General features: G+C 36.3%; 1 protein-coding gene and 1 long non-coding RNA gene across 2 annotated transcripts in view; one reads left to right on the top strand and one right to left on the bottom strand.

Annotated features, from left to right (window-relative positions):
* LOC138707296 (uncharacterized) overlaps nt 1-20,550 on the bottom strand; it is a 67,176-nt gene extending 46,626 nt beyond the window's left edge. The window contains exons 1-3 of the mRNA XM_069836613.1: nt 20,461-20,550; nt 12,923-13,205; nt 10,659-10,747 (exon numbers count right to left, since the gene is read on the bottom strand). Of these exons, the coding sequence (XP_069692714.1) occupies nt 10,659-10,747; nt 12,923-13,205; nt 20,461-20,550 (462 nt within the window). The remainder of the gene's footprint in view (nt 1-10,658; nt 10,748-12,922; nt 13,206-20,460) is intronic.
* The window catches only part of LOC138707999 (uncharacterized), a 109,415-nt gene that overhangs the window by 69,140 nt on the left and 14,562 nt on the right, over nt 1-25,713 (top strand). The window contains exon 2 of the long non-coding RNA XR_011334519.1: nt 23,746-23,933. This is a non-coding gene — a long non-coding RNA (uncharacterized lncRNA). The remainder of the gene's footprint in view (nt 1-23,745; nt 23,934-25,713) is intronic.

Here is a 25,713-nt window from a genome sequence, read left to right as displayed (position 1 = left end):
TTCATCAGCCCTTTTAGTCAACATATCTTTGAAAGATTTACTTTTTATTAGAAATGGTTTGAAAGTGAGCTCAAAGTGGTCAGCCATATTTCGTATTTGACAGTTGGATCTGTAACTACTTCAGAATTGTGTTTTAGCGTCTGTGTAGAAGTACGTACATTAAATGCATATTTGGAATATGACTTCAGACGTTTTTGATCCAAGAAGAGCTTATTTTTTCTTGTTAGTCGATTTAATACTTGAAGGTCATGGTCACAGTGGAAGTGATAACACTTCTCCTTGCGATCAGAGGCGGTTCTAGCCTGGAGCCGGAATAAATTGCTCATTTACTTGATATAAAGCAAACTAATGAATTTAATGAACTTAATTTTACATTAATTTTAAAGTTTTATTTATTCGTAACTCACTTGTATATCGATTTTCACTTTTGGCGAGTTTTGAAAGTGTATTCACAGAGAAAGAAATTAAGTGGTTTCGTAGTAGCCCAATATTAGCGCTAGTATTTTAAATTAAGCTTTACTGCTTTGTTAGTAGATGGATCTGTGGATATACTGTCAAAAACGCACAGAAAGTGAAAAGCGACATCGGATTGAGTTACGAGGTTTTGGAATTAAGGTAACGATATGCTATTTTTAACATACCAGTACAGTTTATTTAGTCTGTTTAAAAATATAAAAAATGAAATTAGATAGAGGAGGCCATGACTTGAGATATCATAGTTGGATATTGTCTGTTGATTTAAATTCGCATATTATTAGAAAAAAATATTGGAAACTAAGTTTTTACTGCTTTCACATTTAGAAAATAACTTATCACATATTTGGAAGTGTTAATGACAAGAAATCTCTTATCTTATTCATTTGGAGTTTATCGTTGTTGTTTACATCCAACATAGTAACCAGGTATTTCTACATTAATTTATATCAGTATCAATCCACAACGGAGTTTACAGTTTTATTAGACAGTGAAAGATAAGGAAACTCCTCCTTGTCATCTCTGTTATAACTCCATCTAAAAGACAGATTATTAATATTTTCATCTAAAAGACAAATTATTAATATTTTGCAGTGAATGTATGTTTTGGTTTCATGGTGAATGTGTTGGCGTATGTAACGATGATATCACAGCACTTGGTGAAACTAATTCTCAGTGGTTATGTTATTCCTGCAGTTTACAAGTCGATAATCAAAATCTTTCCATTGCTGCTGCTGAATCTTTCTCATGCCCACTTTGTCCTGATGAAGTCGTCAGATATTTCAAAGATTTTAGAGGTCTGCGAATCCACTGGTCCAGAGCTCATCCCAATGTCCCTTTTGTTAACGACTTTAACTCCTTGCATACCTCACAAGATGACTTCCATTCGAAGCTAATTAACTGCAAGAAGAACATAAATGTTTCGAAGAGAATTCTTAAAGGTGCAAGAATTTTCACCGCAGATTGGCTATCTACAATAATTGACAAATGCATTTCTCAGAATACTGAAGTAAGTTGGCAAAATTTGATGTTTTTCGCTTATATTGCCCTTAAGGTCCCAGAGAAACATAGAAAGAAATCTTTCGTATCCAAGATTAAAGGCAATTTAAGAGATTTTCAATTGATCTATCCTTCCAATAAAAAAAATACAAAATCCTCCCAGGTACGCCGTATAGAAACAAAAATGGCTGAAGGAGATATACGTAGAGTGGTTCAGATTCATCCACCTGATTTAGGAGTAGCTGACTATACCCATACTATGTATCAAGCTTTATTAGAAAAACACCCGCCTCCTTCGAGACTGTCGTCCTTCTCTGATCCTCCAGACCCTAATGGTCAGTATTTGTCTATATCTGAAGACAACATTAGGCAGGACTGAAAAGCTTCCCACACGGTTCTGCTTCTGGAATAGATGGCATACGTCCGCAGCACCTTAAAGATCTTGTCATACCGGTACAGCTGTGTCAGCTGGTGATTCCAGAAAGAGATTACTTACATCTTTAACTAATCTCTGCAATTTCGTGTTGAGTGGGAAATTAAATCCAGAAATTTGCCTGTACTTCTATGGTGCTTTATTGTTAGCGATTGACAAAACCCATAGCCATTGACAACACCTTTCGAAGATTAGTAGCTGATTAGCCTGCATCAGTGTAAAAGAGGAAATTGGTGAATATGTTGTTGTTTTCTAATGCCAGGTGTTTGACAATAAAGTCATTTGACCTCTTGCACTCCAATATTTTTCAAAGATATTATCATGACCAGCCACTGAAGCACAGATTTTGAGATGTTCCGAATCCATTTCTTGGTTTGAGTTGCACAATGGGCAGTTAGGGGACTGATATATTCCAATTCTATGCAGGTGTTTGGCCAAACAATCATGGCCTGTTGCCAATCTAAATGCAGCTACAGACGATTTTCGTGGTAAATCGGGAATTAACTGCGGATTATGATGCAGAGAGTTCCATTTTTTCCCTTGGGATTGAGTTATCAAATTTTGTTTGTTGAAGTCTAAGTATGTAGATTTAATAAATCTTTTCACAGAGTAATACGTAGATTTAGTAACAGGTCTGTAAGTAGCAGTGCTGCCCTTCTTTGCTAAAGCATCCGCATTCTCGTTTCCCAGGATTCCACAATGGGATGGTATCCATTGGAATACAATTCTTTTATTGAGTGATATTAATTGAGAGAGCATTTTAGTTATTTCTGCTGTTTGAGATGAAGGTGTGTGTTTAGAGACAATTGATAGAATAGCTGCTTTGGAGTCTGACAATATAACTGCATTCTTAAATTTATTGATGTGGCATAGAAGATTCCTGAGACATTCACTTATTGCAATGATTTCACCATCAAAACTTGTTGTTCCATATCCAAGAGATCTATAAAGTGAGAAGAGACAGCACGTAACACCTGCACCGGCACCTTGTTCTCTGGAGATCAAGGATCTGTCGGTATATAAATGAAGCCAGTTTTGTGGAGGGTACTTAATATTAATTGTCTCTAAAGACAATTGTTTCAGTATTTCAGTGTTTACTTCTGATTTCAGTATTTCTTCTGTTAAATTTAGATTATATTCTATATTTAATAGAGTTAAAGGGTTTGGTTTAATTTGTAAGCTTTCTTTTAAATTCGGGATATTGATTTTCTGTTTTAATTCGTGAACAATGGATATGAAACTTTTTTGAGTTTTCAATCTACAGAGAGGACTGTATGAATGCCAATTGTTTCCTGGTAATCTGATAAGTTTTTCATATTGAATCAGTGAATATTTACGTCCACATCAACTTGGATTCGGCACTCCACAAGGCTGTGAGGCTATTATTCATTCGGTGCATACATTTTTGAACAGCTATGCGAACAATAATAAGATTCTACTTAAAATTGACTTCAAAAATGCGTTTAATTGTATTGAGCGAGATGTAATGTTGCATGCTATCAAAGATAAGCTTTCTCAGCTTTCTGCTTTCATTTGGCAGTCATATAAGTTTTGTCATATTTGTTTTTCGGTTCTGAAACTACACTGTTGAAAACAATTAGAGGAACACTACGAATTATTTAAATATTTTTTCATTGGTTAAAGGTACAGACATGAAATTAATAAAGTTTATTATTTATGGTTATTTATAGCCACATTTATCTCCATGTCAGTAAAAACAAATGAATAATGTCAACAAACAACTTTTTAAAACATTGCACTATATAAGAAATTGAATCTTGTCATTACTTATTAAACTTAAACACCCCTTATAAAGGCCTAGTATCATGTATGGTCTCCACGACATTCGATGACAGCTTGGCACCTTCATGGTATGCTCCTTATGAGATTCTGTATTTCTTCTTGGGGGATATTCTCCCATTCTTCCTTTAGAGCATCTCCAAGTTCCTGCAGGTTTGTGGAGGTTCATGTCGGTTCCTGACTTTTCTATCCAGAAGAACCCACAAGTGTTTAATAGGGTTGAGATCTGGACTGATCGCTGGCCATTCCTTTACCTCAATTTCATTCTCCCTTAGGAAATCCCTGTTGATAGCCACAGAATGTGCACTGGCATTATCCTGAACAAACAGAAATCCAGGGCCCACTCCAATGGCAGCAGGTACTAGATGCTCTTCTAGAACGTCCTCGATATACCGGACAGCATTTAGTCCCTGGGAAACAATTACGAGGTCCATACGATTGTTGTAAATAATTCCAACCCACACCATTATGGAACCTCCACCGAATCTAACAAAAATTCCTGTACAGCTCCTACAGAAAATCTTTCCCCTGGCCGTCCCGTGTAAGACGATACCTGGATTCGATCGAGAAGAGCACAGACTGCCACTGGTTCAGGTTCCAATCCACATGGTTTTCAGCAAATGTAAGTCTTGCTGCCTTATGCTCATTTATCAAACACTGTTTTTTAACAGGCCTTTTTGGACGAATATTCTCTCTCCTTAATCTGTTCCTTATCGTTTGGTCTGAAACCCGGGTTCCAGAAGCGATATAGAGGTCATTCTGCAGGTATCTTGCAGTTTTTGTACGCTGTCAAAGAGCAGATAGGACAATGTATCTGTCGTCCTGCGGGTTTGTTTTAAAATTATGGCCCTGGCCAGGTCTTCTACAATACTGACCTACCTTTCTGTGCCTGCTGGGTAATCTGGACACCAGGGGCGGCTTTAGAGGTAGTGCCGTTGTGCCATGGCACTACCAGAACACAGAAGGAAAAAGGAGAATTCATATTTTCCGCGCAAAACCTGAGAGAAACAAGTTACGCTTATACAATCTCTACCGTCAATATGATCTTTGCAGCGAAACACGTTGTAACCAGTGTTTGGAGGATGGATCTGTGCCAGGCACTACATCCCATAAGAAATATAATGGGATGCGCGCGCAATCTTCATGTTCGCTCGTCCTTTTCAGCATCTAAAGCATGATCTAAAATGTGCCAGGCACAAATTGCCGCTGGCTTTTGAAATGCTTGTAAAACTGTATACATCCCCATTTACTACGCCAATCCCTTACTACTTCGCGCTCTGTCTGTCCTCCCGCTTTGTTGGAACAAGTTTCTAGCAAAGACTGCAACAATAAGTTAATAAAATCTCTCCCAGTTTCTTGAGGAAGTTTTCACTTTATTATTTCTACAACAGTACCAATTGTAGTGTGAACATGTTAAGTCATGAGGTTGTCATCGTAATAGTGGTCGTGTTATCGTGTTGTGTACTGTTAAAAAATGAATTCAGTTGGCGCTTTATTGAAATCTCCGTTTTCAACATTAACATATGATAACAAACTTCGTGTTAAAGAATTAGGCAGACCTGAACCGCATTTAAATATTCATCAAAAGCAGCAAAGTGCTAAAGTTAATAGATCTCGCAAATTCAACGTGTTGACCTTTTTTCTGACAATAAAAGAAGGCAAGCAGTAGAAATTTGTGACGCAATTATCGTAGATATAAAATTTCGATTTCAATTTACCGATCATCTTATAGCAACCAAATTATTTGAAGTTGAACAATTTGAAAACTACGAAAGACAATTCCCTGACAATTATCTTAGTGAAACTGTTAAAATGCGTCCATTTCTGAAAGCAAATAGACTGAAAAGTGAATTGGAAGTATGCTACGGAAGGCCGAGCTAAAAACAGTTTCTGGTGCAGTGCCACTTTTGAACTTAATTTTGGACAATGAGTTACTTCATGTTTTCCCAGAAATGTCAAAACTTTTGAAAATGTTAATAACAATGCCAATGTCAACATCGGAAGCAGAGCGGTGTTTCTCCATGTTGAAAAGGATTAAAACTTTTCTTAGGAATACAATGAAAGAGGAAAGATTAACTGCATTAGGAATGCTGTCATGTGAGAAAAGTTTTGTTTGCAAAATAGACAACTTCAACAAAAAAGTGATGGATTTATTTTCAAGTCAGAAGAATCGGCAAATGGATTTTATCTATCGCGAATATTAACCTGGTCAACAAAAGTGCTCAAGTGCTCCAGTTGCATAAATTTTGGTGAGTGATTATTATTATTATTATTATTATTATTATTATTATTATTAATAAGAATATTATTAGAAGAATCTAAATTGCTACTAGTACTAGAAAAGGAAGAGAATTTACAACCTCCCTGAAAGAAGATGCTTTTCACCTAAATTATTTGTCTGCAATTTCCTTGAACCGTCTATATTTCCTCTCTACTTACTATTCTCAAAATATCCAACGTAATAAATTCATTTATGACACGCAGTGTATAGAGGGTCGTTGGTAAAATGTTGTAAAAGTGGACTTCCGTCCAGGGAAAGGTCCTCTAACATTTTATTTAATTTTTCTGTTATTTAGTTTTTTTCTTTTTCTTCAATCCTGATTCCTGAAGCTAAAATGTGGGACATAAAATCGAGAAACTGAGGTGTCCACACAAAACCATTAAAACATGCATTTAAACTGAATGTAATGTATATTATATGCATTATTAAGCTAAACATTACCTAAATATGCATTATGCATGTTTTTATCCCTAAAAAGTCGAAAACATGCAAATATGCACGGGAAAAGTACACATATTTGGAACCGGAAAGTAATGAAATGGATGAGTACTAAGTTTGAGCTATGTCCTTCGTTCCTATAAAAACATGTGTTTGCATGGAATTCTCGTCTCTAATTATAATTATTATTATTATTATTATTATTATTATTATTATTATTATTATTGCTTATTTCTTGTCTTAGTTTAGACCATAGGCGGATCCAGGAAGGAAATAGTAGGAAAAAGAGTTATCTTCCCCCTTAGGGTAGCCTGGATCTACCACTTATTTCGGCACTGGGCATAAAATATGTATGAGCCGCCACTGCTGGACACCACGGAAAGAGAAACCTCAAGCTCTCTAGCCACTTGTCTCAGTGATTGACCTTGTCGTAAAAGAAGTAGAGCATGATACACTTCAAACTCATTTAAATGCCTCATTTTGTCAGAGACTTTAATAAACAAGGCAATAGTCAGCATTCGTCACTACAGCAACATCAGAAAGCTTACCAATTAGAAGGTGTCAGTGCCTTCCGTAATCAAAGATTTCTCCATATTTGTTATTTCTATATTTAGGTTATGGATCTTTAAAATTTGTATCCATAGATTAAATTAATGTTCCAATTTACATATTGTCCAATTTTCAGCATCACAGCTTCAAAAAACACTAACTTATTCAATTTATTACAAGTGTTTCTCTAATTATTTGGAGCACTGTATGTCATCTCAAACTGGTTGTCAACAAGGAGATCCCATTGGTCCAATGCTTTCAGTCTTGCGGTACATCCAGTCATAACAGATCTAAAGAGTGTACTTAACCTATTTTATTTGGATGATGGAACTTTAGGTGGAGATCCTAATGTTGTTCTTGCTGACCTTCAGAATTTAATTGATCTTTGTTCTAACATTGGATTGGAAATCAACTCAAATAAATGCGAACTTTATTTCTGCTCCGAAAGGAGTGAGGCTGTAGTATCTGCTTTTCAAGCAGTTGCACCAGGTATTAAGATCATTTCCAAGTCTGATCTAACCATCCTTGGTTCTGTTTTCTTGAAAGGAGTCGAAACTATTGCTGAACAGAAATTATTGGCTTCGAAATCGCTATTTGATCATCTATTGCCTCTTAATCCTCATATATTATATTTTCTTCTTAAAAACTGTTTAGTAATTCCTAAACTTACCTATTTCATGAGGACAACTCCATTGTGGCTATTTCCATTATTCCTCCAACAATCAGACGATATGATGCGAAAATGTTTAAAAACTATTCTCAGTACTACACTTGAGAACAGAAGTTGAACACAAGCTTGTCTTCCTATCAGACTTGAAGATCTCGGTATTAGAAAACTCAGTAACATCTGTACACTGGCATTCTTGGCTTCTGCATATGGAGTTTTCGATATCATCAAATCTATTTTTCCTTCATTCAGTGATGAGATCGAAATCTGCTATTTGACGGAGGCTTTGGATAGGTGGAATGATATATCCAGGAACTCTAATCTGCCAGCTCATCCAGACGTCCAGAATTGTTGGGATAATATAATTATTAGGCACATCCTAGAATCTCTTGTAACATCTTTTACATCAGAAACAGACCAAGCTCGACTTATGTCTCTACAAGAAAAAGAAGCGGGTTCCTGGCTACAAGCTCTACCTTCCCCAAATATTGCAACACTGATGAATAACAAATCTTTTAGGACTTCAGTCGCTTGATGTCTTGGATGCAAAATCTGCCTACCACATAAATGTGTATGTGGGGAAATTGTCGACACTTACGGTCATCATGCTCTGAGCTGTCTCAAGAGTAAGGCACTTTTTTTAGACATTCAATAATTAACGACATAATCAAGAGAGCATTAACATCTTCTGGTATCCCTGCTATTTTAGAACCCACTGGGATTAGTCGCACAGATGGAAAGCACCTGATGGATTAATCTTGGTCCTGTGGAGCAGAGGAAAATCGCTAATGTGGGATACGGCATGTGTGGATACCTTAGCTCCATCACACTTGCCATCAACTTCTAAAATCGCAAGCTCTGCAGCAGAATCTGCCATATGCAGTAAACATCATAAATACGTACATCTAGTAGACAATTACATCTTCATCGTCTTTACTGTCGAAACAATAGGCTCCTGGTGTAAAGAAGCAAAAGACCTGGTTTCCGAAATTGATAGACGTTTGGTGACTGTTACTGGAGACCCTCACTGCACCAATTATCTACGGCAACGAATAAGAACAGCCATCCAACGTGGAAACGCAGCCAGCATTTTGGGAGCCTTTCCAGACGCTAATTCTCTGGGTGAGATTTTCCTTATTTGAATATCTGAAGTTATTGCACTTTTCTTTTCCTAACATATTCATATAAAAAAAAATCAGGAGTCACAATGGAATTTTGTATTTACACACATTTAAACTGAAATTGTAACATTTTTCATCTGTAAATTTTTAATTCTAATAAAAATGAAATAAATTTTAAACGTAATATTTTTAACATGCATAATACATCCAGTACATGCACACCACAATCAATATTTTTAGAGAGTTCTATACAATCAACAATGCTGTCTGCATTCAAAATAATATGGTATTATCTGATAGTGTCGACTGTCGGTTACTCTAACAATCACAGGAAGAATTCGTCCCCCCCCCCCCCGGTGATAAGCGTAAGTGCGATGTAAGTGTATGTGAACCCAGTGAACTGAAGAAATGTCTTAAACTCTCCTTCCAACTTTGTGACTTAAATGCAAGTTCAAATGTTTCTAATGTACACAAACCTCCATGTGGTATAAATGTATTGATATGTCCCTAACTCTGTGACATAAAGGTGAGTGCAAATGTTTTTAATATAGACGAATCATTTGATATCAGTGCAAACCACATGTCAGTTTACAAACAAACGTTATTGTATAATAAGAACAGAAGTTTTAACAGTAAACAATTTTATAGGTATAAATTCATTGAATATTCTGAGCAGAAATATGCAGTTTTTTGTTTTCCTTGCTGCCATTTCGTTCAATCTGATTTAAGCAATGTTGAACATGTTTTCACTAAATCTGGATTTTACAATTGGAAAAAAATAGGAGAAAAACTTGCAAAGCATGTTGATGGTGAATGTCATAAATCTTCAATAGTAAAATGGAACAGTTTCTGATGCTGATATAAGGAAGGTCTTGGGACTCTGGACTCCTGGGGCTTATTAGGCTACTCGTGTGTGGATGGGACCTAGTTCTATCAGAGGCTGAGGCAAAATGACCCACCTATCAGCATCGGATTCACGAATGTCACCCAGGCTACTTGTCTCAGACTTCGACATTGTCACATGTATAAGACGCACCATGTACCAAAGTATACCTAAGTGTATGAACCTGTCCCGGATCAAGCCCTTGTAAAAGCTAAGGTAAAACTAACGAGAATCCCAATCAGAATTTTTTGCATTGATATCTCTCAATATAATAGTTGGATTTGAGGATTGAAAATATAAACTAAATTCTCTGTCATTAAAAGACTTATGTTTTTATGAATTGTGAACTTGGAATAGGATAAACTTCATTGCTGAATATGCGTTCGTACAAATATAGCTATGCCTCCAGAAAGAGCATTATACAGAATGGTCGGAATTGACCGAGCAAAAATGGCAGGATGTGAAAGAGAATGTTGTAGGAAGTAAATTGGAGATAGGGACCTGATAGGTACGACCAACACATATCCTATAATTACCTAGAAAGAAATGTGTATACAAAAGTCATGAGTTGTCATGCTGTGCAGGCTTTATAACAGGTATTCGAAAGAGCCTCCCCCCATTTGGATGCAGGCTGCTGCACAGCAGGCAACACCTTCCTGGACATTACGTAGCTGATCTTTTACTATGTCTCTGCTTCTGTGCAACGTCACAGTTTACGATGAGGGGGAAGAGAGATAGCAAAATATACTAATGTGTGAGAAAAAGTATGTCTATAAACTCTCATCTTACACTCAGGCAAGCAGCGATCAGAGCATTGAAATGAAGGCAACCAGCTATCTTTTGTTTTGGTTTTTAGTACTCTGACGCCCACGACCAAGATAAGCCACTTGAAACTCAACAGTCGGTCAGTGGGAGATATATAATGCAGTATATTTATTTGTCTGTCTGTTCGTTCATTCATTCATTCATTTATAATATTTTAATTCAACACTGTTATTAAACATAATACATACCAACCATGTCTTCAGTTTGACTGCAATTATTACTAACAGAAGCATACTGACGGTGTAGAAGTAAGGTGGTATCACTTGTAGGACAAGTTCTGAAAAATATTAAACGAGAACAAGATAATATATTGATATTTCATAAATTAGTAGCAATGAATGTTCATTGGGCTTGAATTGAATTGAATTTAACGAAGGGGGGCATTATGGCCCAGCACTGCGACCTTGTTTAGATCTATTGTGCTAGCCCTCTGGTGTCGAATTCCCAAACCCACACCAGTTGACCACACTAAGGTTCTCTGTTGCAGGTTTCGAGCAGGCAACCCCACTCATCCCTCCCTCCATGCATCACCGGCCGGCATTTGGAGAATGCTACAGAATGATAATGAAATGGAGAAATAACGATGTAAATGCCTAATTTGGGGAAAAATGGGAGAACCCCGGGAAAAACCCCAACTGCGACCTTGTCCGCCACAAGTGGCACTATGGATTTCCCAGACCTGACCGGGAATCGAACTCGGGCCTCCTCTCCTCTCCTCTCCTCTCCTCTCCTCTCCTCTCCTCTCCTCTCCTCTCCTCTCCTCTCCTCTCCTCTCCTCTCCTCTCCTCTCCTCTCCTCTCCTCATGTTGATGATGATGAAATGATAGCCTAAACTGCAGATTTTGAATCACAAAATATGGCTTCTTTGATAAATGAATTTATTTTGTAAAGTAATTGTAGACAGGTACTAATATGCAAACAAGACGAAGACCATGGTCATAGGAAGAAAAGTAAAGAAGATAAACTTACGAATTCTAAATGAGGCAATGGAGCAAGTGAACAGCTTCAAATACTTGGGATGTGCTATAAGCAGTAACATGAGCTGCAGCCAGGAAGTCAAAAGGAGGATAGCAATGGCAAAGGAAGCTTTTAATAGAAAAAGGAGCATCTTCTGCAGATCTCTGGAAAAAGAACTAAGGAAGATACTAGTGAAGTGCTTTGTGTGGAATGTGGCATTATATGGGGCAGAAACATGGAATTACGACGAAGTGAAGAAAAGCGAATAGAAGCATTTGATATGTGGATATGGAGAAGAATGGAGTGTGTGAAGTGGGCAGGCAGAATAAGAAATGAAGTTGTGTTTGAAAGAGTGGATGAAGAAAGAATGATGGTGGAACTGATCAGAAAGAGAAAAAGGAATTGGTTGGGTCACTGGCTGAGAATAAACTGCCTACTGAAGAATGCACCAGAAGAAATGGTGAATGGGAGAAGAGTTCAGGGCAGAAGAAGATATCAGATGATAGATGACATTAAGATATGTTGATCATATGCGGAGACTAAGAGGAAGACAGAAAATAGGAAAGATTGGAAAATGCTGGGTTTACAGTGAAAGACTTGCCCATGGGCAGAACATTCATGTATGTAATAATAATAATAATAATAATAATAATAATAATAATGCGCTGCAATTAAACATATTCAGCATTATAATTACCAGTAGGCCTACTCATGCAGGATGAAAATATATAGAACAGAAAAACTCACATAACTACAAAGTACAAACTTTAGAACTACCAAACATAAACATTTATATATCGCTAACCCAGAAGAAAAGTGGCAGAACTCAAAAGCTATTAATTTTCAAGCGAAGCAAATGAAAAGAAGGTAATGTTCGGAAATTTATACTTTGCTTAGCAAATTTATGAGGCTGTCGTCTATTTTCTCCTCATGGTAAAAACATGTTTCATGTACTTCCTAAGGAAGCCATTGTTTTGAATATAACATTATCCCCTGAAGAGTATAATCTTCATCCCTTATTTTGACTTGTGTCACTTTTATTGTAAGTTAGATTATACCTTTGTACATTAGTTACGTCATTAATATTAGCGTTATTATTATTATTATTATTATTATTATTATTATTATTATTATTCCTACTTGGTTATTTAAAGACGCTGTATCAACTACTAGATTATTTAGTGTCAATGGGATTGGTGATAGCAAGATGGTATTTGGCGAGATGAGGCAGAGGATTCACCATAGATTACCTGACATTTGCCTAATGGTTGAGGAAAACCTCGGGAAAATCCAACCAGATAATCAGCCCAAGCAGGTATCGAACCAACACCCGAGCACAGCTCCAGATCACATTATTATTATTATTATTATTATTATTATTATTATTATTATTATTATTATTATTAAACTTAATCTTTACAGTAATTACATAAATGACTCTTAACTTTAATGAACTTCAAATGCTTAGTTTAATTTATGATTGGGGTTATTTTACCTTGTAAGAACCAGTAATCAGAGATTGCATATGTAAAATTTGACTTTTCAACTGTTGTTGGCTTCTTTGTAACTTGAATTCTCTTTCCACAGTGTAATTCTTTTAGATACAGTTTTGATAAATCATCTTCAGCAAGACCAGTATAATCTCTTTTGTCCTTTCGTAACATTTCTTCTTCCTCTTGCATAGCTTTGTCTTTTACGACATAATCAACTTCCATCAGCTTTTTGAAGGTGTAATACTTCTTGTATTTATCAATGGCTTTCACAACAGCGTCATGATCCTGAAAGTATTTTTATATTGATGATTAAATTGTAACAGAATTAATAATAATGATTTTGTCTGTTATATTACTTGTGATAACAATGATGATTGCACAGAAGTAATAAACAGTTTGTACAAGTTCGATATCTGGAAATTATTATGCTATCCGTAAATTTTTTTTCGTATTTTCTGTTAAATAAATTAACAAATTCCATTATTTTAATTGTACAGACACAGTAACAAAATTTGGGCCACGTGAATTTTCCAAGTTCCAATTATAAGATATTGCACATGCTCAGTGCTTCAAAGCTGTGGTACACACATAATTGTTTTGGCAGCTATAGAAAATAATTTTATTTCGATTGTTATCGCAAGCCGCAAGGCATTTTAAAAGATGCGAAAACCCAGAAGCAAAATTTGGGCCAACTCTTGAACATCCTTACACAGTGCGATTCACAACAATTCACAACATTCCTTGTCAGTATAACATTGAACCCAGACCATCGATCATGAGGAGATCAACATGCTGTGCTGAGGAGAGAATTTTTGTCTCGTCGTAATATTTCAGGCTGTTACATTGTCTGACTATATGAAGAATATGGGTTCGGGTCACATTAGTGGCAGGATTTTTTTTTGTTAAGACACCTGCGACCGATGTTTTGTTTTGTTTGTTTTTGTATGTGGAATAATTATTTCCCATCTCTTATGGGATTTTATTTGAATTGATCCCGAAAAGAACAATAAAAAAGAAGATCAAATTTGTCTTCCAAATAAAAAAATTAATCATAATAACGAAAAAAAATTAAACAAAAATGTTGAAGATACTTTAAAAGCCTATATCTCAAATATACATCTCCAATATATATTGTACATAATTCTTAGGACACGGTAATGTAGTGGTTAACACTTTTATGTTACAAAATACCTGGGTAATTTTGGCCACCTCTTCGGTAAAAAAAATATCCTGCTGTATGCCGGCCTTCTATTTGGGAAGTCAGGGGTTCGACCCCAGAGGCTGGGTATCCTGACTTGGTTTCCCAAGTTTCCATTTCACATAAATATCACAATTTCTATTGTTTTATCGACTCTGTCATTTAAAGGATACGTCGAATAGAGAAGACTGTTATCATCTTATCGTGTCTGAGTAAGCTAATTTTGGAAGAACGCTAATATAATGAAATTACAATTATTGTCTTAACTTCTCAGTATGTTACCTAATTCACTCTGTGTAGGCTACAATATTTAAAAGAGACATTAAAAACAGTCTTGGAATTGCAGTTAACATTTTGCTATTTAAAAACAGAGTTGTTTTTGTGTGCGTATAATAATAGGCCCCTTTACTTGCAGTTTCTTATCTTGACTCTACGAGCGTGGCTCATAGATGGCGCTAGTGCCGAGAAGTATGAACATGGTAGACCTAACTACTAAATTACCGATGACATCTTTCTTAGACATGTTTTGCAAAGTCGTGTGCCTATTTTTCTTAAATGTTTGACTTCCTGCAAACAGGTGTTTGGCAAGTTGGGGGAGGTATTTGAAGCTCATTTTGTATGAGTGGCACCATGATAGCTCCAAAAGAGGGATCCCTTACTAAGAAGACCACTAAATTTTCGAAATTTCTTAACCGATTTATTGTATTTTAAAATTGATATTATTACTCTTGAATAATAATAACTTAACAGGAAGCTAAGCCTGGAAGCCAGATTTGCTTGATATTACTCTTACGCAGCACTGTATTTAGGTAGTGCTGGCTCATGGATACAAAAAGAAAACGTTCAGTCTCCCACTGACAACCTTATGGAAATTTTAGCCATTTAGCACTCAAACTGTAAAAAAAAGAGTAACATGTAACAAATGCTACTACTATAGGCTGTGACGTAAAGAACGCAATTTTTAATTTAATAATAAAACACATGATTCATTTGAAAAGTGCTAATATTATTAAGTCAATATGAAGCACAAAGACTGCCATTAAACATGAAACAAAATATCAGACAAATGTCCTCCACGTCTTCATCTGCACAATTCACTCTGTGGACAAAATTTCCGACGATTCAAGAGCAAAGTTCCGTCTGAATTTCACCCATGACACATCTAATTTCTGCCTTGAGTTGGGAAATGGTTTGTGGATTGTTCACACAAACACAAGATTTAACATACTCCTACCTCCACAAAAAAAAAAATAGTCACATGGTGTGAAATCACAGGACCTCGGTAGCCAATTCTGATTTCCTTTGTGAGAGATGAGACGAGCAGGGAATCTTTCTCTCAGCAATCTTGTTGTTTCAACGGCAATGTGGCTGGTTGCCCCATCCTGTTGGAACCACATGTCTTCTACATTCAATTCTTGCAATTGCGGCCATAAAAACTGTGTTGTCATGTCGCGATAACGATCACCATTGACTGTCACTGTTTTTCCAGTCTCGTCTTCAAAAAAGTATGGCCAATTAGTCCTTCAGCCCACAATCCGCACCAAACAGTGACTCGTTCTGGACAGTGTTGCCATACCTACCGATTTAGCAGGAGATTTCCTGTTTTTCCATGGTCTCTACTGCTCTACTGATTTCTTTGTCAAAAGTTCGAATTTCTCCTGCCTTTTGGGCATGCTAAAGTCACCAGTGGTACTATGCTCGGATTTTCAATAGGCCTACGCTCGCAACTACACAAACACACACACACACACACACACACACACTCTCTCTCTCTCTCTCTCTCTCTCTCTCTCTCTCAAGATACAGAGTGGAAGGTAACCACTGCACCAAAATGAAACTGGTAATAGATTATGAGGAGAGATTTTAAAAATCTAAATAAGTATTTTCTCTAACATTCACCATTTTAGACGAAATCGTTATGTTTCTATGAAACATTTGGCAACATCACGGCTATTGCAATGACTCTAACAAGCACAGCCTGCACTTCTTAGCTTCCCCTCCTCTTCAGCTGTACTCAGTCAGTGACACGCGGCAGTCCGCTGAGCTGAAAGATTTATTTTAACGATTTTCGCAATTATTCCATTTAATTCATGAGTAAACGGTTTAATTTGTAAAAAAAAAAAAGAATCAATACTATACATTACTATTAAGATTATTTTTACGTATCTATAGCAATCAACCATTTCTCCCAGGCCGTTACCACAATAGAGCGCTGTAAACACTGGGCAAAGACTATTTTTTTCCTGCTTAAAGGTGGTTCATTGAAAGGAAAATTGTATTAGAAATTTTTGATATATATATAAAACATGTAGAACCACCTCTTAAATTTTGGTGCATTGGTCCTCTTCCACCGTAAGAGGAAAAATAGATTTGAAAATGCATGCAGAAACACAAAGCATTTGAAAAGATCTGACACTTTAGAACAAAAAACGATCAGGTTTTACGAGTGATTTTACAAAAATAAACACTATGGCGAGAGAAAAGAATAAACACTCAGACGAGAGAAGCAGAAGTGAGACCAATCTGTTTTTGTAGTAGAACATAATTTGTTGATCAGTATTATGGAGCACTTACCAGCACTAATTAAATCTATTTGTCCAGATTTAGAAACTGCGACAAAGGTAACTTGTGGGCATACAAAAACTACAGCTATTGTCCAAAATATAACGGGAGTGGAAAAAACAGAAAGATAATGCAAATTGCCGATGAATCCACAGACGAAAGTTCTATCAAACATATTTTGTGTATTGTTGGACGTGTTGACGGACTTAGTTACATAAATTGACTAGAGACGGCTGTAGTTACATTAGCAAAATTGTTCATTTCAGTGGTGGGAATGTATTGTGTAGTAATACAACAGTATCATCTTTTTATAGTATACATTGTTTTGTAATTAATATAATAGAATGAGGAAATTAATCGTTAATTAATCCACTGTTATCTCCTGTTTTTTTCGATGATGGTTTTCCTGATTTTCGTGAGTAGATCGCAGCAACACTGGTTCTGGATACAGCAACTTCTCATGGATCATGCGAAGATTCTCCTTGCCCCAAATCCGGTAATTTTGTTTATTCACATGGCCATTAAGTTGGAAGTGTGCCTCATCAACATACACAAACAACAATTGATAGTGACAACAATACAAACAGATTACAGTCGGTTAAATTTCGGGTACGGCAACCTAACAACAGAGGAGCTCAATTTAAAAATTGCGTTCTTTATGGGACACCCATTATAAAGGAAGCATCTGCGAAATAAGAAAATATGGAAAATTTATTTTCAGCTCGATTTTTTTCCTTCTCTCAAAATTCTGCCACCCCTACGAATTTATGCTTCCAGGTTAAAATGTCAGAAGTATGATGTCCAGTTTTGAAAATGTCCAAAAGGAAAATCCCCTGGTAGAGGGGCAGAGAAGGCCTGACGGCCTTATCTCTACCAGGTTAAATAAATAAATACTAAATACTAATACTAAAATGTCCAATGTGAGAAAATGTCCACATAACAAAATAAAGTCCACATTCAATTATGTATTATGAAAGTTCAAGAGGTGTTTGGTGATTTGTATGGTGACATACACGATGACCTATTGGAACTCGCAGACTACATACAGCATGTTTTTGTATTAAGGCGGCGTGCACAAGAACGAAAAAGAGCAATTCCATCGAGGTATCCCCCACCAGTATGGAATGTGTATGCTCCAACCATACATGGAATCCACCGGACTAACAATGTGGTTGAGGGTTTTCATTCCAAATTTCAAAGGATGGTGTCGACACATCATGTCAGTATTTGGAGATTTTTAGATCACATCAGAGATGAACAACGTTTGACAGAAAATTCTCTTGTACAAAATACAAATTCGAGGAGGACACATAAAGACAACCCATTAATAAGCGATATATAACAAACCAACGCAGGATTGAAGGAATAGTACGAAGATATCAAGAATATGAAGATAGTAACAGTATTAGACAATACCTCCTTGCTATTTCTTACAATATGAAACTAAATGTTGATCAGCTATTGCCAGATGTGGAAGAAAATGACTTCGGACATTTTTCAGTAAAATTTGTGGACATTAAATGGAAAAGAAAATTAATAACTTTGGACATTTTTCAATAAAATTTGTGGACATATAATGCAGTGGCCGTTTTATTGTAGTGAACATTTTATTCTTGTGGACATTTATGTAATGTGGACATTTTAGCATAGCAGACGTTATTGCAGAAGGACATTAAACTGTGGACATTTCAACTCTGAACCGACTTTACTGCCCTGGGCCTGGGCCTATGTGGCTCATGTGTAAATATGGGTCTTGTGATATTTGTGTAAGGAGAAATCGATTTAATCTTTTATAATTGATAATGAAGTAAGAACTCTTTAATATGACTGCAGGTGATGGAAGTAATTTTTTATAACTTCACTGTTAGTTATCATGAATGATATGAGACGACATTTACTGTAGCAATCAGTGACTCTTGTCATAATTCTCAAATTAATGGCACTATAGTGAAAAAATGTTAAATTTCCAAATTACTGCTCCTTGTATAATTTGTTTGGCGAATTTTCATATTACTTACTTTCACCATTTTCTCTCCAGCAAATATTGTTTCATAATCTGTAAAAGATAAATTACTTTGTTAAATATGTTGTGGTTGCTTCAGAGAACATTTAGAATCAAGTGGTCGAATTGAATTTACCATATATAAGAATGTATACAACATATACTCATTAAAAATAAAATAAACAACGTTAATGTGGATGTTACGCATAGATTCGAGTTTCGAACTATACTTTTCCTTAATATTTCTCTGAATATGTAACACGTTAAACAGGCTTTCAATATTAATTTTTTTTTTTTACTTAAATTTCAAGTTACTATGATTACTATTCAGTGATCTTGTTACATGACACAGGACAAATAGAACTGCATATGTATTAGATGTTTGCTGCAAGGAGGACTATATAAGTACAGTAAATTACAAAATATCTTTGTGGTCACTTCATTCAAGTGGCCACATAGCCGAAAGGCCAATTTTCTCTGCAACTAACAGAATTTTCCATAAGAACAACACAAATTTTCTCTTTATTTAGTGGCTACCTCATATACCTGCCAGCTGTTAGAGTCTGTTTGAATTGGAACTTAAGTGTATTTTTCTAATATTACTATAGAAACAATTTTCAAAATAAAATAATTGCATTTTTTTTTTAATATTTCAGTGTATTGCTTTTTTACCAGTGAGTGTAGTTTCAGCGTCAGTAGTTTTACAGTTCCATAAAAGTCTTTCACTTCAAAATAAGGCCTGGATGGCAAAGTAATTTAAATACAAATCGTTCTGATTATTAACCCTACAGTAGTCGCTGGTGATATGTGTCAGAGAAAGAACAATTGTTTGCATGCATCTGAAGTCTGATTACTGTATGCAATGGAGGGGAAAAGGAACTGGCCACCCTATCCCATTATCTCCTGGCCTGGTTGCCTCATGAGTAGTGCCTTGTTGATATCACTTGTGAGGTTTAGACCTGTCTTCGGACAGTTGACTAAACAACAGTAGTTGCTGTAAGCTACTGTCACTGAGTTGTCAATGCAGACTGACACTCCACAAGCAAATAAAAGGGCTTAAATTTATTTACAATCATGAAGAAGTTATGGACAAACATATTTTAGAAAATATGTATATTAAGAAAATGATGTGCGAAATCATCCAATCATTGGAGTCATAATTATGTAGACAATAAGAGACAAGACGCTTCGTATATTTTTGCTCACACCCATGTAGGCAAAACGTATTTGCACGCATCTCGAGTTTCGCCTTTGTCGCAATAACACGTGGGAGAGAGAATATAAATATGTATATATTGAATACTGACCTATACTGATTAACACAGACTAATAATAATGATAGTAATTGCTGCAGTTTTAACTGTCGTTACAGGTCGCTGCGGACTTTCGCTCCTCAACCATTAATAACTGATAAAGAAATGCGAATTCAGAGCTTAAAATTTGTGTCAATAATGGGAAGTCGATTGTTGAAAGCTATGAAAATAAGGAAGAAACAGGGACAACAGGTACGCGGGAAAACCATATTAATAGTTCTTATTGGAGCAACAATCCGTGCACGACCACTGGAAGGTTGATACTTGTGTATTCGTATACTGTTATAGCCTAATACAAAGTGTCCCAAATTGATGTATACACATTTTGAAGCACAATTTTTCAGCAACGAGATGAGACAGAAGTACAATTTTTGCGGTTTTGTATTCCTTAAGTCCGTATATGTTCAAAATGGCCCCCTTCCACCACAGTACACTCCCAAAACGACGTACAATAGAGCGACATACCAACTGGATTGTTGCTAATGGAATATCATTACAGGCATTTTCAATATGAACTCTCAGTTCCTCTGGTGTTTGTGGTTTTGTGGCATACATTGTGTCCTTTAGACTCCCCATAGGTAGAAGTCTGGAGAGGCAAGAACTCCGCAGTACTTCCTTTTCGTCCTATCCATCTCTGATTGTGTGTGCAATCGAGAAAATTCCTCACATTGACATGAAAGTGAGCTGGAGCCCCATCTTGTTGAAAGTAAAACCCATTTTCATTCTCAAAGAGATCATTAAGATGTGGAATCGTGGTTTCCAACATTTGCAGATATTTCTCACCCGTGACAGTCCCTTCGAAGAAGTACGGCCCAATTACTCCTCTGGAAGACAGACCACACCATACTGTTACTCCTGGAAGATTGACAGCCTTTTCTTGGAAGATGTGTGGGTTTTCGTTAGCCCAGTACGCATAATTGTGCTGATTAATTGTGCCATTAAGTTTAAATATGGCTTCATCTGACCAAACAATTGTCTTGAAAATCTTCCCTTTCATCACACATGTTCAAGAACCACTCCTCACAAAATTCCAGTCGCCTATCTGGGTCGTTCTCATTTGGTGCGTGGACAAATCTCGGAATGTAAGACTTCCATTTTTGAGCTCGCAAAATTCGATGAACACTGGATTTGCTGGTACTAATCTCACGAGAACATTGTCTTACTGACTTCTTTGGGGATTGCGCAAAAGCCTGCATGACTGCATCAACACTCTCATAAAGGTGTAACTTCTCCTTCTTCCACACCTCTCTTTCAACACATCTCGCACTGTTCCTCGACTTCAAACTTGTCTTGGATTCTTGTAATAGTTAAACCTTGTTGGTGGTTGTGCTTCAAATTCAACCTTTCAACGTCGTTGAACCTCAACAACATTCTCCACTTTCCAATAATATTTCAGTTTATAATGCATTCATCAAACGATAATTACACTGCCAGATGAACATGTTTCCATGCTTTCTACTGACTTCTGAATCATAAACCGCAAAAATCGTATTTCTATCTCACTTCTTTCTTGTGAAATAGTATTTCAAAGAGTGTATACATCAATTTGGGATACTCCATGTTTGTCATAAAGTATGGTCTCATCTTGATACTGTTGAATTGCACTAATGCAACGCAGTTGTTCCAAAGGAGCCTGATTTCTTTAGTGGTATTTCTTTTATGGGCAATGAGTAGGCCTACACAGTTTTAACTAAAGTTGTTGAAGACTGCCGATATTTAAAATCCAAGATTTGGACGGCTATCATTACTTTGTTCGATTTTATGCATGACTTAAGTAAAATCAACTGTATTTCAAAAGAAAATGTGCCCTATAATTCTTTCTCCGCTCATGGCACACCATACATCAATTTTTTTTGTCATGGAGGAGTACTTTATGAACGATATCAGGTTTCTCAGCACTCCAGTAATGATTGTTTTATGAACACATCCATGGAGGTGGAACCATGTCTTGTTTGAGAAAAATATTAAATGTGGTTTTGTTAGTCTGTTATGAATATTATTCAGCATCCACTCACAGAATGCGCGTCTACGTGCAGGATCACTCGGTTGAAGAGCATGTGTCATAGTTATTTTATAGGGCTGTAACTTTAATAATTTAATAGAATTTTTTTCACATACCTGTAAGAAATTCGTACTTGTTATGAAAGATGCCTAAGGGTAACCTGTGGAGTAACAGTTAACGTGTCTAGCCGCGAAACCAGGTGGCCTGGGTTCGAATCCCAGTCAGGACAAGTTACCTGGTTGAGGTTTTTTCTTTGGTTTTCCCTCAACCCAATATGAGCAAATGCTGGGTAACTGTCGGTGCTGGACCCTGGACTCATTTCACCGGCATTATCATCCTCATCTCATTCAGATGCTAAATAACCTGAGATGTTGATAGAGCATCGTAAAATAACCTACTAAAACAAAAGATGCCTAAGAGATTTTTTAGGAGACTGTTCCAATTGATGACCAATGTCATCTAATGTTTCTTCTGTAAGATCCCTACACTGTCTGCTTTGTTTCTTAAGCTGAATACATTCCATTGCCTGAAATTTATCACGAAAATTATTTATTGTTATACGTGTGATGGAATTTTTACACCCAGGAATCGTGTTTCAAACCGCCTTCATACTTGGCTGGCAGACTAACACATAATATGAATCATGTAAATATATACCGGTACACGTTGTTCAGTAGTAAACATTTGATTAGCCATTACACAGTTCATACTTATTCACACTTTCACTTTAAATGTACAAGAAATCACCATGTAATGCACCTTACTAGTCCACTGCTGTGAAGTAATGGTTAGCATGCCTGACTGTGAAACGAGCGGGCATGGGTTCAAATACTTGTTGGAGCAAGTTAACTGGTTAATATTTTTACCGGGGTTTTTCCTCAACCCATTAAAATCAAATGCTGGGTGACTTTCGGTGCTGGATCCTGGACTCATTTCGCTGGCATTATCACCTTCATTTTATTCAGATGCTAGATAACCATAACAGCTGATAAAGCGTCGTAAAATAACCAACTAAAAGAATATATATACCGTACTGTGTACCATGTCACTTGCCAGTCACTTTGAGACTGATTCAGTAATCTTGAATGAGCCAGGATGAACACGTGCATGCTTGAGTACCAGTAATCGCCTCTGCCAGCCTACCGTTCCCCACCACAAGTGCGTCAGAAGCACACAGTGAAAACCCTGTTGCTTCTGTAGGTGCACACTTCATCTGATCACTCTGTATTTGGTGCATCATAATTTTATACCTACCTGTTTTCTCTAATTTAGTTTGTTTTGTTTTACTGCTGTCCTGGAAATTTGTTGATTCTGCAAGTTGAAGTCCATTTTCTCTTTCTGCTCAAAATGTAAAAGAAAGAAAAATGTATAATTTATGTCGCATCATATTGAATTATATAGGCTACCACATCCTTATATAATTATGATATTGTTATAAAATTATCTTAATATTGAAAATTGACTACATAAACTATATGGCAAAAAACTTTCAAAACATCGCAGACAAAAATAGGAAGAATTACTGCAAATTAAATTAATGAAAATTACTCTATGTGTAAAATTAGCAGACATATTTTACAGCTTGGGTTACTCAAGGTATAAATTTAAGAAACCTGTATGTTAAAATTGACCAAAGAATCTTTCTTTTTAGATTTTCATAAAATAAGAATTGCATTTAAACTGCAAACATAACATGACGAGTCTTTCCACAGTAAAAAATTCCGCACATAAACTATCTCCTGCTTCAGATGTCTCGGAGGGGGATACTGGGGAAGGACACATTATGACGAAACCCAACCGAGAGAAGAAAAGAATATTGAGAATTGGAACGTGGAATGTGAGGGAAGACTCTTCTGCAAGCAGGTTGAAAAACTTGAAGGATGAAATGAGAAGAAACAGAGTGGATGTTGGATGTGATGGGAATATCGGAAGTGAGGTAGGAAAATAGTGGTGAGTTGGTGAGTGATGTCTTTAGGTTGTTTTATTCCATAGGTGGGCATTCCTGCAGCATTACCACAGTGACGGCAGACCTCAGTGAAGCATCAACCTTACCCCGTACCTTCCCCTACCTCCACCCCACGAAAATACTGAGTGACGTGGCGGATTATACTGGATTGCTGTACTTCGGAGCTTCATTATTAGTGATACAGTGTCTTTCGCAGAAGCATCTGAATTGAGAGGATATAAACGACGTTTCCAAGAAGATTGGGAACATAAATATTTTGCTATTTCTATGGGAGATTATGCAAGATGTCTACTCTGTTGTAAAGTTATGCAGGAGTTTCATATTACATGTATAAAAAGGCATTATTTCAAACAACACCTTGAGCACAAAACAGTCGAAGGTATGTTATGTTTTCATTTCTTAGTGTTAATGGTAATGTTGTTACAACATAATTCTTACATTTATTAGAAAACAAATACTTTGATACAGGTTCTAATTTCAAATATTCACATATTGTACTCTACTGCACTGTATAGTATACTAAACTTGTGTATATTCGAAGTACTGACACGAAACTGTATGCTATATTTAAAGGTGTGGAACGTGTTAACCAGCTAAAAGAACTAAAAGCAAACGTCATTAGAAGTTCAGAAGAACAAACCAACCAAAAACACAAATTATGTACTGCCTGTTATATTGTTACTTGAGAATTAGTTCGTGCATTGAAACCTTTTAGCGACGGGGAATTGCTAAAAGAATTGCATGACTAGAGTAGCAGAAGAAGTGTGCCCGGAATATAAAGAAGAATTTCAAAACATCAGACTATTGAGGCGTTCTGTTGCAAGAAAAATCGAAAATATTGCTGTTTATCTTGAAAAAAAAGTTCAAGGAATATGTCAGAAATTTGTTGTGTTCTACCCGGCCTTGGACGAAAGCACTGATATCTGTGACATTCCTCAATTAGCAATAATCATTCGCGGTGTAGCTGAAGAAATTTCCACACATGAGTTTCTATTAAAAGAAAAAACAACGGACGAGGATATTTTTAATGCTCTCTGCTTATCTATTGAGTAAAAAAAATTACAATGTCAGAAACTCGTGTCGATTGCTACTTATGGTGCACCTACTATGATTGGGAAAAAAAGGGGGTTTGTCAAGCAGATTGGTGTCATTTCTAAAAGAAATTGGATATAATGAGCAACTAATCACATTTCTTTGCATTATACACCAGGAAGCCTTATGTGCAAGAACTATTGATATGAAGCATATTATGGATACAGTAATAAATACAGTGAATAAGATAAAATCAAATTCATTAAAGCACCATCAGTTTAAAAACTCGCTGAATGATATTTCTGGAGATTATGAAGACCTTACGTATTATACAGAGGTTAGGTGGCTGAGTCGAGGCAAAATGCATCAGCGTTTCTTCAATCTGCGAGAAATAATTTATGATTTCATGACGGAAAGGGTAGATTCTTTTATTTCAATGGTAATAATAAGAAATTAATTTCTTCACAGTGAATGTAAATTTACTGTTTAGACATTTTTTCTTTTTTCAGGGAAACACAGTTATTAATGAACTGAAACAGAACGACTGGATCAGAGATTTGGCATTCTCACTGATATCTGTGAACATGTAAATCAACTCAATCTCCGCCTGCAAGGTCGCGGCCAAAATATTGTTAACATGTTTGATATTGTCAAATCATTTATAGCAAAACTACAGTTGTTGAAATCACACTTACAAGAAAGGCGGTTCTTCCATTTC

This window comes from Periplaneta americana, chromosome 10 (assembly GCF_040183065.1).
Source record: "Periplaneta americana isolate PAMFEO1 chromosome 10, P.americana_PAMFEO1_priV1, whole genome shotgun sequence".
Lineage (NCBI taxonomy): Eukaryota > Metazoa > Arthropoda > Insecta > Blattodea > Blattidae > Periplaneta > Periplaneta americana.
This window is presented reverse-complemented; position numbering and strand designations above follow the sequence as displayed.